At 33.8% G+C, this 15,939-nt stretch overlaps 1 protein-coding gene across 1 annotated transcript; it reads left to right on the forward strand.

Moving 5' to 3' along the window:
• The first annotated feature begins 336 nt into the window (after positions 1-336).
• On the forward strand, positions 337-2,169 carry LOC102664167 (uncharacterized). Its single transcript, XM_006601479.1, has 3 exons — positions 337-445; positions 899-1,244; positions 2,055-2,169. Exons 1-3 carry the CDS (start codon positions 337-339, stop codon positions 2,167-2,169), a joined length of 570 nt encoding a protein of 189 aa, XP_006601542.1.
• The last annotated feature ends 13,770 nt before the right edge of the window (positions 2,170-15,939 follow it).

The following is a 15,939-nucleotide window of genomic DNA, read 5'->3' on the forward strand; positions in this document are numbered from 1 at the left end:
TAAACTCATGGAGGATTTTTAGGCTTCCAGCAAGGTCCTTATAATCAGCAAGGACAGTGGAGGACACACCCTGGCAACCAGTTCAATAAAGACCAGGGTGGATCCTCAAACAGGCCAATTCAACAAGGGCCTAACATCTTTCAGAGGACGACTAAGTTTGAAGAGACCTTCACTCAGTTTATGCAGGTAACGATGTCAAATCATAAGAGTATTGAGTCAGCACTAAAGAGCCTTGAGGTCCAGGTGGGACAACTGGCCATGCAGATAGCTGACAAGTCATCCAACAGTTTTGGAGCAAATACGAAAAATAATCCTAAGGAGGAATGCAAGGCTGTGATGACTAGGAGTAAAAAGTTTGTGGAAGCTGAGGATGAAGAGAGTGTGGTGTACAAGGAGCAAATGGGTGAAAAGACAGGTGCTGAGGTTAAGGAAAATGATGTGAAGGGTAAAGAGAATCAGGAAAAAGGGAAGAAAATAATGGTCCAGAATAAAGAGATGGAGAACCAAGAAAAAGAAAAAGAAGGAGAAAAAGAAATAGAAAATGAGAAAAATGAAAAAGAAGAAAAAAATAAGATTTCAGAGAAGAGTAGAAGTGGAAAGGCTCTGGAAAAAGGTGTGAAAGTACCATATCCTGTGGTACCTTCCAAGAAAGAAAAAGATCATCATTTGGCAAGATTTTTGGATATTTTCAGAAAACTAGAAATAACCATGCCCTTTGGTGAAGCTCTACAGTAGATGCCACTCTACTCCAAATTTTTGAAAGATATGTTGACAAGGAGGCACAAGTACATTCATCAGGAAAACATCATAGTGGAAGGAAATTGTAGTGCTGTGATCCAAAAGATTCTTCCACCTAAGCATAAAGATCCTGGGAGTGTAACTATTCCTTGTTCAATAGGAGAAGTCAATGTGGGAAAGGCTCTGATTGATCTGGGAGCCAGCATTAATTTGATGCCACTCTCCATGTGCAAAAGATTGGGAGAGTGGGAGATTATGCCCACTCGAATGACTCTACAATTAGCTGACCGCTCCATTACCAGGCGCTACGGAGTAATTGAAGATGTATTGGTCTGGGTCAAGCATTTTATCTTCCCAACATACTTTGTGGTCATGGATATCTCTAAAGATACTGACATCCCTGTAATCATGGGGAGGCCGTTCATGTTGACTGCAAGCTGCATAGTTGACATGGGGAAGAGGAAGTTGGAGTTAGGTTTTGAAGACCAGAAAATTGATTTTGACTTGTTTGTTGAAGACAAGCTTGCTCCAGAACACAATGTTTGCTTGTGGGTAATGGGAGAAGGTCAAGAGGTTCTGAAGGTGAGAAACAAAACGTAAGATCGCCCAGTGAGGTAAAAGCATTAAGCTAATGACGTTAAAGAAGGGCTCCCTGGGAGGCAACCCAGTTTCAATTTGTGTTATTTTTGGTTTTTCATGCATTTGATCATTGGAAACTTGTTGTATAATCTAAACATTGGAGCATATCAACCTCCCTTTGAATGGTAAAATTAAAGGGTTCAATTTCTTGGGAAAGGACTAAGTTTAAAACTTAGAAAATCTTTTTGAAAATTAGTCCTTTTGCTAAGCACCTGCTTCTCGCTAAGCGCATAATTGTTCGTGCGTTAAGCCACGAGTTTCAAGCGCTTAGTGCACAACCTTGGCATCTGAGGCTGATTAATTCCGCTAAGCTAGCCAAAATCAATTTGAGTTAAATTCAGCTAAGCAACAGACTGATCGCTGAGCGATGGCTTCCCTTGGCTAAGCGACACCCAGTGTCGCCAAGCGCAATTCATTGTGGCCAAAATTAAGGTCCAAAAGAGTTGCTTCCAACAGCTTGATCTTTGAACGTTTGAGCCCGATCATTAATTTGGCCCACATAAGGAAAAACTGTTGGAACCCGGATGATCCAACAATTATTATTAGGGGGGCCAGAAGACCAAGGGCAAGGCCAGTTGAGGTTCCTTCTACATCAGCAGCTCCTCATCCAACTTCTACATCGGCAGTTCCTCCTCCAGCACGTATGACAACGACTCCTTCTACCCTACCTCTTGTAGATTTTCAACGTTTCGAGGCCATGCTTCGGAGCATACATCAGGGGCAGAGTATTTTACTGCAAAGCCTATAGCTGGTAGCGCCTCCAGACTCCATCCCGATAGTAGAGCAATTTAATGAATGGGTAGCCTGGCTAGGGACTCAACCTCTTCTTCACAGGGAAGACGAAGATCCCGCCACTTAGGTACCCCATCAGCCGGAGAATGAGTCATCAGAGTCTTCCACTCCTGAGCCCTTGATCAGGAAGAGGAGGGTAGTTGTAACCCAGGAAGCTACAACCACTTCTGAAAAGTCTCTTGAAGCCACTCCAGAGCCTCCGACACCTGTGGCGGATACCACTTCTCCACAGTAGGCAGCAGACCCTTCCACGCCTGAGGATCAAATCACCCCAGTCCAGTCTCCGAACGCCTCTCATATAGCTACTCATGTACTTCATTTGTTGGAAGAGAAGGAGGTTCAGGCACAGGACACCCAGGACCAATCACATGACTTTTAAATTCCTGTTGATTTTTTGTGCTTTTTGATCTATTAGAATAATTATGGTGTTAGTACATTATTTACTTTTTATTAGTTTTGTGCATGAGTAGTGTAGTTGCTCATCCTAAAGCATTTTGAATAGTTTAACTTATTTTTTTGATGACATGGTAGTGAAACACTTTTATCTTTCTGTGAAAAATGGATGTATGTTTTCATTTTGAATTGAATGCATGCTTAAGATGAGATCTGTGTTTCTTTTCATGAATTTGAACGAATATGCATGTTGAACAAAGAAAGAACAAGAGTGTGAACTTACAGTAGAATTGTTAGTCAATAGACAGACTGATTGTGAAAGAAAAAGCTTGAACCAAAAATCGGTGAGAGTGTGACCTTACTCTGTGAGTGAATGACTAACTATGAATAATGATCTTTGCATGAATATGTGAATTCTAGAATGATATGTATAGCTTAGAACATGATGAAGGCCATGATTTGTGTATACACAAGCTCTTTTGACCAAATAGCTCACCTTGAATGATAAATGTATCTTTTGCTCCTTTTATAAGCTGAACGATTTCTGTCATGAATTGAACCCTAAACTTAAATGATTATCTCCTGATACCTTGTTTAGATTCTAGGAGAGCATATGGTTCAAGGCAAATTTACTCTAAATTTGGGGGAGGAAAGTCAATTAGAATGAAAAGAAAAAGGTTAAGCATCAGCACACACAACAAATAAGTTGTATGTTTAAAAAAAAAGGAAGAAGAAAAGAATAAGTGTGTTGTTTCAATAAGGTCAAAAGCGACTTAAGAGAAGAAAAATAGTAAGAAGGCTACTTGTATGATACAAGAAAAGATCATTGGGATAAGTCTAGGACTTGTGCTCTCTTAGAATCTAAACCTTTGAATCCTAGAAAAACCAATGAAATTTTGTAGCCAAACCTCACTAAAAGCCTGAGAAAGTCCTTCTGATTCTATTTATACATTTCTGACTTGATGGCATGGGATAAAATGCAAAGATTGGACCTCCCGTTAGTTGTTATCAATTAATAGCTTAAACACTTGTGCTTGAGTGAAACAGTAGTCGTGAGACTGTGGTTTGAGCTACTTTCCTTGATATCTGTCTTATGATTAACTTCATCTAATTGTATAGTTCACATTTTGTTCTCCTCTTTATCTAGCTGCATATTCTGTGAAAACAAGTGATAGGTACACATTGCTTCATCTTTCTCATCATGCAATCAATTAATTTTGATGCATACACCTTTGTACATAAACACTGCATGTTTTACCACTTGAGGACAAGTGAACTGTTCTCTTTTGCTTGAGGACAAACAAAACTGTAAATTTAGGGAAGTTGTTAGTTGATGAATACGACTAATTTTTGTGTATAAAACTTGTGTATATTGTATCAAACTTCTCCAATTTATAGTTGTTTTATAATATCATAAGTACTTTCTATTAAATATAGGTAATAGATAATTTATACTTTTGTTTTGTGTGTTTAATAATCAATTTCTCTCAATTTCAGGTCAATTAGGCATATTGGCAAAAGTGTTGTTTTCACCTTCTCGCTAAGCCAATCTTCTGGCTTAGCGAGCATTCGCTAAGCGCGACACTCATTGGTTAAGCGCGAGGAAGAATCTAAAAGAAGATGAGCTGTCAGGTTCGCTGAGTGCACCGCTCCAAGTCATTAAGCGCACCGCTTTAGTTCATCCACTAAGCGAGAGAAGCACGCTAAGCCAAAATCCACTTATGCGCGCTAAGTGATTCAGATTTGCGCTAAGCGCGTGAGCACAGACCAACCCACCTATTTAAGCTTGAAATCAGATTTTTTAGGGGAGTTTGACATTTTTTCTTGAGAAGCCTCTGCATGCACGAGAGTCTGGCCTTGGCTTGAAGCTTTTGCATGTGTAAGAAGTTCTAGAGAGAGAAAGGTCCAAGTTTCAGAGAGTTCTAAGAGATTTTGCTTTGTGAAGATCTGCAGAGACGAGAGCTCAAAGCGGAAGCCGTTCTCAAAGCTTGAAATGAGTTTGTGAGTGATTGTGAGATCCTAGAGGTGAAGGAGACAACCTCACCACTTGTATTTTTGCAATCTTTCATCTTGTTCTTCTCTGTGTTGTAAAGGAGGTTTCCAGACTATGGAAAACTAAATCCTATGTTGGATCTTCCCTGTAGGTACCTGATGTAAATATATTTCTATCTATGTAATTATGTTTTGTGTGTTCTCTATGCTATCTGCTTTTCATTCTAGTATGCCTTTACCTTGGTCACATAGATGCATGCTTTGTTAGGGTCATTCAGTAGTGGAAACTGGTCTGATTCTAAAGTCCTTGATAGTATGGGGCTAAGTTGTTGTACTATCATGAGGAATCGGGATACAAGAAGTTAGTTGTGTATGTGTGTCTTAATGCGGTCCTGGTTGAGTTTAGTCTTACAAGAGGAATCTGCGGACGAGGCTTGATCAGGATTAGGCTAGGCTATCATGAGGAATCGGGGTCTAGTAGTCCAGGAGACAACATAGGAATACATAGGCATTGTTAGATAGAGAACATCCGTTTTAGCATCAGGAACCTATTAGGAAGGCCAACGCGCTTTCTACTTGTTTTTACACAACATTTCTCTTGCGTGATTTTCTTTCTTTTTGCATAGATAGTTTACATACCTTTTCATAACCACAATCATCTTTTCATACCGGACACCTATTTACCGAAATAGCTTGCCAGATAACATAAGTTCCTCGAGAGTTCGATACTCAGTTCTTACCGTTTTATACTACTTGTGCAATCTGATACACTTGTCGGCCGCAAACTCAATGCCAAGTACCTTTTCCTTAAAAAATTTAGACTCATTTGGAATTAGGTGTATGTCCATTCATCGCAATGCTAGCAACTATATCAGATGATGCTTAAATTGAAAAGCATACATATTCTAAGAAAACAAAAAAGAGTAAGCTACTAGGTATTTTTTTTCTTTTGTTGCTGCTAATTACTCAAACTATATGTAAGTATTTAGCTAAGAAAATGATTGAACATGTTCTATAACGATTAAATATCAAGTTTACTCATATATAATATCATGGGTAAAGTGTAATTTTTTTTCTATTTTTTTCTATGGTGAAGGATCTATTGCTGTTAGGTAGAAACAAGGACTTGAGCTACTTCTTTAGCTTTTGGTACGAATACATGTAGAGCTACAACTCAAGTAGTATCATCTTATTCAAATACATAAAAATATTTGTTCTCCCTGTCAAGGATATGTTTTCATATATACTTTTTTTCTATACATATATATTGTCTACTACATTTTACAATAACAATTTAATTATATTTAAAATTAGTTTTAAATGGCCTAAGATTATAATTTTATGACATTCAATTTAATTATATTTAAAATTAGACAAAAATATGTATTTTATTGTTTATAAAAGTTTAAAACATAAGTAACCATAGATATCATCCAAACTAAATAAACAATATTATTTTATAAAATATATTATATATCTCAATCTTATTAGTTTTGGTTCTCATTTATTAAATTTTATATGGTTACCACTAAATATATGTAATTATATTATACATTTAATTTTGCAGCTTACCCGTGTGTCTGCATGGGTACTTTAAAGATATACATATTGAATAATGTTCTTTTACTACCACTAAGGTTTAAAAATATAAATACGCATACTCTACATCAATAATAATATTTGTCATACCCTAATTTCGTCCGGGGATTATTATTTGATGATATACAACCTTTGATTGGCCGCTTCGAGATACTGGACACCCTTTGTTGCACAATATGTGAAGTCCCGAGACGTGCCAAAAAATCAAAAGGAAGCAGGCTTACGCGATCCGTGAAAATTCCGTAATGTGACGAAAATCGAAAGGAGGTGTTTTTTGCAATCCGTGAGTTTTCGTAAATTCTTCGAAAGCTAAAAAAGAGTAAATACATAATCCGTGAAGATTTGTAACCTTGCGAAAGGAAAATAAGTATCATTACGAAATTCGTAAAGTTTCGTAACGTTACGGAAAAAGAATTACCAAAAAAGGTAAAGGGGTGCATTTAGTAAAAGGGGGGTACAAATAGCAATCAGACCCACTTGGGCCTTCCAGATTCTTCCTCCGGAAGGCTGTTGCGTCTGGAGGAAGCAACCTTGCTCGCCTGGGCGAGCTGGGTGGCAAGCTCCACCCCTATTTTGCTATAAATAGGGGGAGGAGTGAAGGGAGAAGGGGTTCAACCTTCTTGACACTTCTTATTCTCTCGAAATTGCTGAGGAAAATTATTTCCGTGAAGAAAATCCAAGCCGAGGCGCTTCCGTAACGTTTCCGTGAGTAATTACTCGAAGATTCTCGATCGTTCTTCAACATTCATCGTTCGTTCTTCGTTTTCTTCAGTCTTCAACGGGTAAGTACCTCAAACCGAGCTTTTCAATTCATTCTATGTACCCGTGGTGGTCCCCATTTGTTTTGTGTATTTTTATTCTCGTTTTCATTCGCTTTCTATACCCCCTTTTGACGTGCTTCAGTCATTTATTTAAGTTGTTTCTCGCCTAATCTAAAAATAAAATAAATTTCCACCGATCATTTGAATTGTATCATTCGATAAAATGAATTTCGTTAACCAAGTCGGAAATCAAAAAAGAGGTAAAATAATAATATAATAATCGGAAAAAATACCTTTTAGTAGAATAAAGCGAAAAATCAATCGGACGTTTTCTCTTTGGGATTTCTCATTCTTAATTGAATTGACTAATAACTAAAGTGAAACTAAGGCTAAAATCAACTCGCCTAGTCAAGCTCGTCCACAAAAATAGGGTTTTGAAAGTTTATCATTTCAGTTTCTTACCAAGTAAAATGGATCATTTTTAAGGTCCAACGCCTTAAAATGATCACCTTTCAAGTAAAAAGAATCACTTGATTCACGCATAAGGAAGAACTACGTAGGTCTGATTTCCTCTTCGATGGAGGGTACGTAGGAGCAAAAGCCCCGCTTTTGTCAACCTCAAAAATAAAAAAGAAATAAAAGGTAAGATAACACAATTTCACAATTTCATGACTTTAACTAATTTTCTTTACTGTTGGTTGTGTTTATTGAGCTAAAGTTTAACACAAAGTATCACCAATGTCTTGGTAGGTGTTTTCATGATTAAGTTATGCAACTCCAAGTTATGCAACTCTGCACTTCATTACATTTTTTATTATATATTATAACGTTATAAACAATAAAGTTGGTATCAGAGCTTCGGCTCTTGATACAGGTTCTATCTTATCCTATTATTTTTCTTTGTAATTTGTCCTGGTTCGTGTTTTGTCCTTGTTCTGTTATTTGTTTTTCTTGTTTGCGTCTTGTTGCGTTCTTGTTTGTGTCTTTGTTTCGTTCTTGTTCTTGTCACGTTTGTGTTCTTGTTGTTGTTCTTGTTTCTAGTGTCTTTCAGATTTTGTGTCATAAAAAAATAAATTGTTTGGGTTCTGTTTCAAGTAAAAAAAAAGTTGCAGAAATTTTGAAGAAAAAAAAAAGAGAGAAGAAAAGAAGAAAGAGAAAGTGGGTGTTTGATCTTTGAACACGAAATTGAGGCATTTAGAGGTGTTTTTTTTGAAAGAAAATCGTGGAACAAATCCCCTTATCTAGATTCTCCTCTGAATTCTGAGCGTTTTGATATATAGTGGGCCTCAAACAGACAACCGTAGCAAAAGTTATGAGCATTTGAAGTTTAGTTGTCATATCTGTTATCTTATCTGTTATCCTATCTGTTATCTTATTTGTTATCATATCTGTTATCCAAATTAAATCTAATTTGTTATCCCAAATCTGATCTATTATCCAAATCAAATCAAATAAAAAAAATTTATCCAAATCAGATTTGTTATCCAAATCTAATCTGTTATCCAAATCAAATCCAATCTGCTATCCAAATCAAGTCCAAGTTGTTATCCCAAATCAAATCTGTTACTCTGATAATTCTATTGTCTTTCCTTTTATTTTATATTACCTTGTGTGTCTAATTCGGTCTATCCAGGAACTTAAGAGGGAGTGAGTGGTAAAAGGCAAGAGTGAAAACATCACACAAAAGCCTATATTGAGAGCATCAAACACGAGTGAACTACCATTAAAGAGAGAAACACGTGAGTAGAGTGTGGTGAGGTCCTGATTTTTTTTTTTAATTTACTGCAACATTCTTTGTTCCTTAATCATGGCAAGAGCTGGTGACAATGGTGGTGTATATCATCAACTGGACGAATCTCAACGCTTATTTATGGACGCGTGGACTACACAAATGCAACGTTTGTTGAACCGTAACAAAGAAGAGCCCTACAAACGAATAGCCAAATCTTCCTCGTTTACTCTTAAACCTCTATCCCCTAGAGAAGTGTGTGATGACCAAATCAGAATGAGAGAAAAGAGAGAACAAGAGAAAGAAAATAGTGAGGCACCACAAAGGAATATGAAAAAGAAGAGTGATACACCCGAGGAAAAGAGTGATACACATAAGAGAGAGAGTGATACACATGAGAGAAAATTTAATTATTTTGCAGAGGTGAGTGAAGTGAGGAAAGTGTTACCTGCTCATGAACCACTCAATCTACAGTATTGCAAAGACAGAAAAATTTCTACTGATAATTCTAATGAGTTTACTATTTCTATTTCTCCTAGTGTTCAACCATTATTGCAGGAATTTAAAAATGTCTTTCCTAAGGAGATTCCTCATGGACTACCACCTTCAAGAGGCATAGAACATCAAGTTGATCTCCTCCCTGGAGCTTCATTGCCTAACAGGCCAACTTACAAAAGCAATCCCCAAGAGACTCAACGTAAGGATGCACATGCCAAAGTTGAGTATGTGAAAAGATTGTATGACCAAGTGAAGGTGCAAATTGCAAAGAAGAATGAAAGCTATGTCAAGCAAGCCCACAAGAAAAGGAAGGAAGTGGTACTTGAACCCCGTGATGATCCTGAACATTTGAGGACAAATGTTTTCCAAGAAGGAGGGAATGATGAGAATCATGAAACTGGCCAAATACAGGCTAAAGGCCCAAGTGGAGAAGGACGAAGGCCCAAGTGGAGAAGGACAAAGCCCCCGAGTGGAGAAGGATGAAGGCCCAAGTGGAGAAGGATGAAGGCCCAGAGGCAGAGACACTATCAAGACTATTAATTGTTGCTGAAGGCCCAAACTAATTTGAAGGCCCAAGTTAAATATGTTTTTAGTTATAATTTTTATTTATTGTAGTTTTGGCCCAAACTGTTTAGAAGGCCCATGTCTATTTTTATCTTTTTGTTCAGCTACACTATAAGTATGGGTTTTTGTTTTGAATAAAAAAAGAAACTTTTGGCATTTTGATAAAATTTGGTGAGAGTTTCTCTCTGGGTTCCTTGTTGAACCAATTATCAGACTTATCAAGGTAATCCTTGTGGCGTCTACCCAGACTTATCTTCCTTCATTGGAAGTGGCGTCTACCCAGACTTATCTTCCTTCACTGGAAGTGGCGTCTACCCAGACTTATCTTCCTTCACTGGAAGTGGCGTCTACCATGACTTATCTTCCTTCACCGGAAGTGGCGTCATCCAAACCTTCGTAGCCTGTATCAAACGATCCGCCCCGTAAGATTCTTATCAAAAGTATTATAATAACTATATTTAAATTACACGTGTTCAAATTATTGTCATTGCTACATCTATTAAAACTTTAATATATCCCAACTAAGGTCTACCCTACTCTGTATTATTAATTTATCTCAAGTTGTAATTTTTTTTACGTTAAAAAAAAATTTACTCCTTAATATATTCACAATTTCACTACCAAAACAAAAAAAAAAACAAATATAGCGAAACAATCCATGCGCGTGCGCGAGTTACTATTTTATGAAACCAACAATTAGGCTCAGCAGGACCACACATGTTTTAGATAACTACATACCTAATCAAGCATTGTCCACATTACAAAAGTGCCAAATTAAACTAAAGTTTAACACCAACTATCACCAATGTCTTCATTGATGTTTTCATTATTAACTTATGCAACTCCTATAATACTTCCCGGTCCTATTAATTAAATATTATAACATTGTAAGCAACAAGTATAATGATAATTACATTTAAATTATATTCAAATTATTGACAATCTTACATCTATTTAAATTACATACACCCCAACTAAGGTCCATTTATTCATCTCAAATTTTAATTGTTTATACATTCAAAAAAGAATTTGACTTTTTAATCTAATCTCACTAAACAAAATATAACGAAGTTGGCATGTACATTGAATTAGACCAAAATAATCCACTTAAAACATAAAGGGGCTACACTTTTCATTATATACTATAACATTATAAACAACAAAATATTATAACAACTATATTCAAATTACATAATTGAGTTCAAATTATTGTTATTGCTACATCCATTAAAACTTTAATACACTCCAACTAATGTCTACCCTATTTTGAATTATTAATTTATCTAAAAGTTGTATTTTTTCTAAAATTCAATTTTTTTTCTCCTTAATATATTCACAATTTCGCTACCAAAACAAAAAAAAATTATACAGTGGAACGACCATGCACGTGCACTAGTTACTATCTTGTGAGACCAACAATTAGGCTCAGCAGAACCACACCCGTTTTAGATAACTACACACCTAATCAAACATTGCCCAAATTACAAAAGCACATAATTAAACTAAAGTTTAACACCGACTGTCACCAATATCTTCATTGATGTTTTCATTATTAACTTATACAACTCCTACCGTACTCCAGTGCCCTATTAATTAAATATTATAACATTGTAAGCAACAAGTATAATGATGATTATATTTAAATTACATTTAAATTATTGATAGTCTTACATCTATTTAAATTACGTACACCCCAACTAAGGTCTATTTATTCATCTCAAATTTTAATTTTTTATACATTCAAAAAGGAATTTAACTTTTTAATCTAATCACAATTTTCTTACTTAAAAAAAAAAATAAAATACAATGAAGTTAGCATATCTTGTGAAACCAACAATTAGGCTCAGTGGGACCACACCCGTTTTAGATAACTACACACCTAATCAAACATTGCCCACATTACAAAAATCTATATAATTATACAAACAAGGCCCTGACTACATTTTCTCTGTCCTGTTGACACCTGTTCACTACCTATTCTCTGTCCTGTTGACACGTGAAGGCTTTATCCTTTTTTGAAGGTTTGTGTTTTACAAGGCCCATTCTCTCTTCTTTGTGCCAGCTGTTGCAATTCCTTATTTCCACAACCACCAAGCCACGTGTCACTTTCTAATTGCCGGATTTCACCGAACCATTTAATTCTCCTTAATTCCAGAACTTTCTTCTCTCTCTTCCATTTCTCTTGCATCCGTCCAGATTCTTTACCTCCTCTTTCTCTTCCTCAACTTCTTCTCTATCAATATTCAGTTTCCCCTTTTTTCTCTTCCTCAACTTCTCCTTTTTTTCTTCTCCACTTTTGTTTCTCCTCCTTTATTTTTTTGCATCCATGCCGTTTTTGTTTCTCCTCCTTTATTCTTTTGCGTCCGTCCATATGTTGTTTCACGTTAATATTCTATTTTTCCCTTTTTTGTCTAATTTTTTGTGGTTTGATTTTTAGGACAGTCTAACGACGGTGCTGAAGGTTACGAGGCTTTGCCCATGGGAGAGTTGGGATAGGCTACTAAAGAATAAAGGTATTGAAGAATAAAGGTTCCATTTTTATCTATTTTTTCTCCTTTTTTTGCCTAATCTTTTGTGGTCTGATTTTTTGTGGTTTGATTTTTGGGACATGCTAACGGTGGTGTTGAAGGTTACGGCGCTTTGCCCATACAAAAGTTTAATTTTTTTTTGTATTCCTTAGCTTTCTCCAACGTGCTCATTGCTTCATATGCCCAACTTTTTGTGTTTTCGTCCTTTTTTGGTGGTGTAATGGTTCAATATATTTTTTGGTATGTTGTATGCAGAGAAGTTGGAAGAACACATTAAAGCTACCATTTTTATCTCAAAAACTCCATGACTACAGGTTGGAAAACACAAAAGCTTAAATTTTTTTTTTTGTGTTCTGCCTTTATTTTGTTTTCTGACTTCTCGCAATACAAAAGTTAATTTTTTTTTTGTGTTACTAAACCTTTTTCACTGTGCTCATTGTTTCCTATACTCAGCTTTTTGTGTTTTCGTCCTTTTTTGGTGGTGTAATGGTTCAATATATTTTTTTGCATGTTGTATGCAGAGAAGGTGAAAGAACACATTAAAGTTGCAATTTTTATCCCAAAAATTTCATCAGTACAGATTTGTAAACACAAAAGCTTAAATTTTTTTTGGGTGTTCTACCTTTATTTTGTTTTCTACATGAGTACAGGTTCGTAATGACAGTGCTGAAGGTGTTGAAGAATAAATGTGTCATTTTTTTTCTTTTTTCCTAATTTACTTTTTTAAAAAATTTATCTTCTGCCATTTTTGCTACAAGAGTTTTGTTGATTTCCTTTTGTTTCTGTTCTATTTTTTTTCGTTTATTTTTTAAAAAATGATGTTCTGCCATTTTTGCTACAAGAGTTGTTGCTGATTTTTTGCAACAATATGATTCACAGAGCAGTGTTAAAGAATAAATGTTCCATTTTTATCTATTTTTCCCCTTTTTTTCTAATTTTTTGTGGTATGATTTTGTGGTTTGATTTTTGGGACAAGGTGTTGAAGAATAAAGGTGTTATTTTTTTTCCTTTTTTTCCTAATTTCCTTTTAAAAAAAATTATCTTCTGCCATTTTTTCTACAAGAGTTATGATTTGGTGGTTTGATTTTTGAGACAGGCTAACGATAGTGCTGAAGGTGTCGAAGAATAAAGGTGTCATTTTCTCCTTTTTTTCCTGATTTCCTTTTTTAAAAAAATTATCTTCTGTCATTTTTGCTATGAGTGGTGTCTTTTTGTTTCTCTTCTATTTTTTTCGTTTTTTAAAAAAAATAATCTTCTACCATTTTTGCTAGAAGAGTTGTTGCTGATTTTTTGCAACAATATGATTCAAAGGGTGGTGTTGATGAATAAAAGTTTCATTTTTATCTATTTGTTGCCCGTTTCTTGTTCACACGACGGTGTTGATGAATAAAGGTTTCATTTTTATCTATTTTTTGCCCGTTTCTTTTTGTGGTATGATTTTGTGTTGTTTGATTTTTGGGACTGGCTAACGAAGGGGCTGATTGTGTTAAAGAATAAAGGTGTTATTTTTATATTTTCCCCCTTTTTTATTAAATTATCTTCTGTCATTTTTGCTGTAAGAGTTATTGCTGATTTATTTTTGCTACTAAAGTGATAATGGCGATGCTAAAGACTTTTTCAAGGCAGAGTTGCTATATTTTTATGGTATCTGATTTTTGTGGTATTTTGTTAAATCATTGTCATCAAAGTTGATACTTTCCCTTCGGAATACTAATATCTATTATATATTTCATTTGTTTTGTCTAGATACTGTGAGCAATCTGTAGAATTGCAACTATGGGGTAAGGATGTGTGGGTAACGCTACCCAGTGCTTTTTTTTTGTTTAATTATTATTATTATTATTATTATTATTATTATTATTATTATTATTATTATTATTATTATAATTTAAATTTGTATTTTAATTTGATACTTTCCATCAAGAAATGTTTGAATGTCATAAATAAAATATATGGACCTGGAAGTCATTTTTATTGTACCCATGTGATCAAAGACATTTTCACGAAGTTGATATATTTTTATGATACCGAGTGTTTTTTTTTTATATCAATTCATAAACAAAATTTTATATATTTGGATTTTATCAGTTGTGATTTTCTTTATTAAATTTATGTTTTTCTTGCAATTTTTATGATAGCCTTAGATTGTTTCTTATATCATTCAGTATCTTTGTTTTGACAGGATGATGAAGCTGCAACTGAGGAGGTGAAAAAGAGTTACCATGTTCTGAGAAAAATAGACTGATGATGACCCCATTTTGATTGATGGAGAAATTTTTATGTTACTTTGTTTTGACAGTTTAAAATTGTAATTTAATCATTATGGTTTCCAGATAATGCATTTTATTGTTTACAATTTGCTGAAAAACGTAAATTGAAAACACATTTTTTATATTAGTTACACTAACTTATTTAATATTAGTTATTTTATTCATTTCACTTTCGTATGAATTTTTTTTACCATTAAAAGTATGATATGATCTTTTCGTTTTGATAATAACGAAGTTACGAAAATTAATTCCAGTATTATAAACCCGATTTATGAAAAGGAGAGACACATATAGTGAAGAGTATTTTGTTTATCACATTTTGTTTTTTCTCTATTTTAATTTATAGCAATTTCGGAATTTTGGAAGTAAAAGGAGCTTGCAAATCGATGGTTTTCTGAAATGCATTGGTTGCAATTTTACCGTGGATTATTGTTTCAAAATGTTAAATTTTTTCAAAAAAAAATGTCCCAGAGGCTTTTATTTTCATTGTATCATATTTTTGTCATTATTACATTTGATTTATTATATAATCGAATTCAATATAATGATATGTTACTATGAATACAAAAAAAATCAATTGTATTTATTATTTATTATTTGAAATCAATCAAAATTTAAACATGATCAAATTGTTTGAAACAATCAAAATTGAATCACAATATATTTTTGAATCAATCAAATTCATATTTTAAAGCATATATATTTTATACAGTTGCAAATCAAGCACAAAGTTAGAAATAATTTTTAAATATTTTGTTTAGGTATGGAAATAATTATAATTTTCAAATTAATTATCATATTCTGTTGGTATAGGTCTATTAATTTTATACGGGCCATAATTAAAACTGTCATTAAATTTTATTAATAACATTAAATATTTTTATACTATATTCTCATTCTATTAATTTTATTTCATTCAACATTATAAAATTTAAATTTAAATTATGCCTTCTAAGTAATTAAATATTCTTAATAACATTAAACATTTTATACTATATTCTCATTCTATTAATTTTATTTCATTCAAAATGTTAAATTTTTCCAAAAAAAAATTCCCGGAGGCTTTTATTTTCATTGTATCATATTTTTGTCATTATTACATTTGATTTATTATATAATCGAATTCAATATAATGATATGTTACTATGAATACAAAAAAATTAATTGTATTTATTATTTATTATTTGAAATCAATCAAAATTTAAAAATGCAGTTATCACATGTCATCTTCCCTTTTAAAAATTATTTCGATTAATTAAAAATTATCTGCAATCAATCAAATTGTTTGAAACAATCAAAATTGAATCACAATATATTTTTGAATCAATCAAATAAAGCATATATATTTTATACAACTACAAATATGGGAATAATCATAATCTTCAAATTAATTATCATATTCTGTTGGTATAGGTCTATTAATTTTATACGGGCCA

This window comes from Glycine max, chromosome 17 (assembly GCF_000004515.6).
Source record: "Glycine max cultivar Williams 82 chromosome 17, Glycine_max_v4.0, whole genome shotgun sequence".
NCBI classification, from domain to species: Eukaryota; Viridiplantae; Streptophyta; class Magnoliopsida; order Fabales; family Fabaceae; genus Glycine; species Glycine max.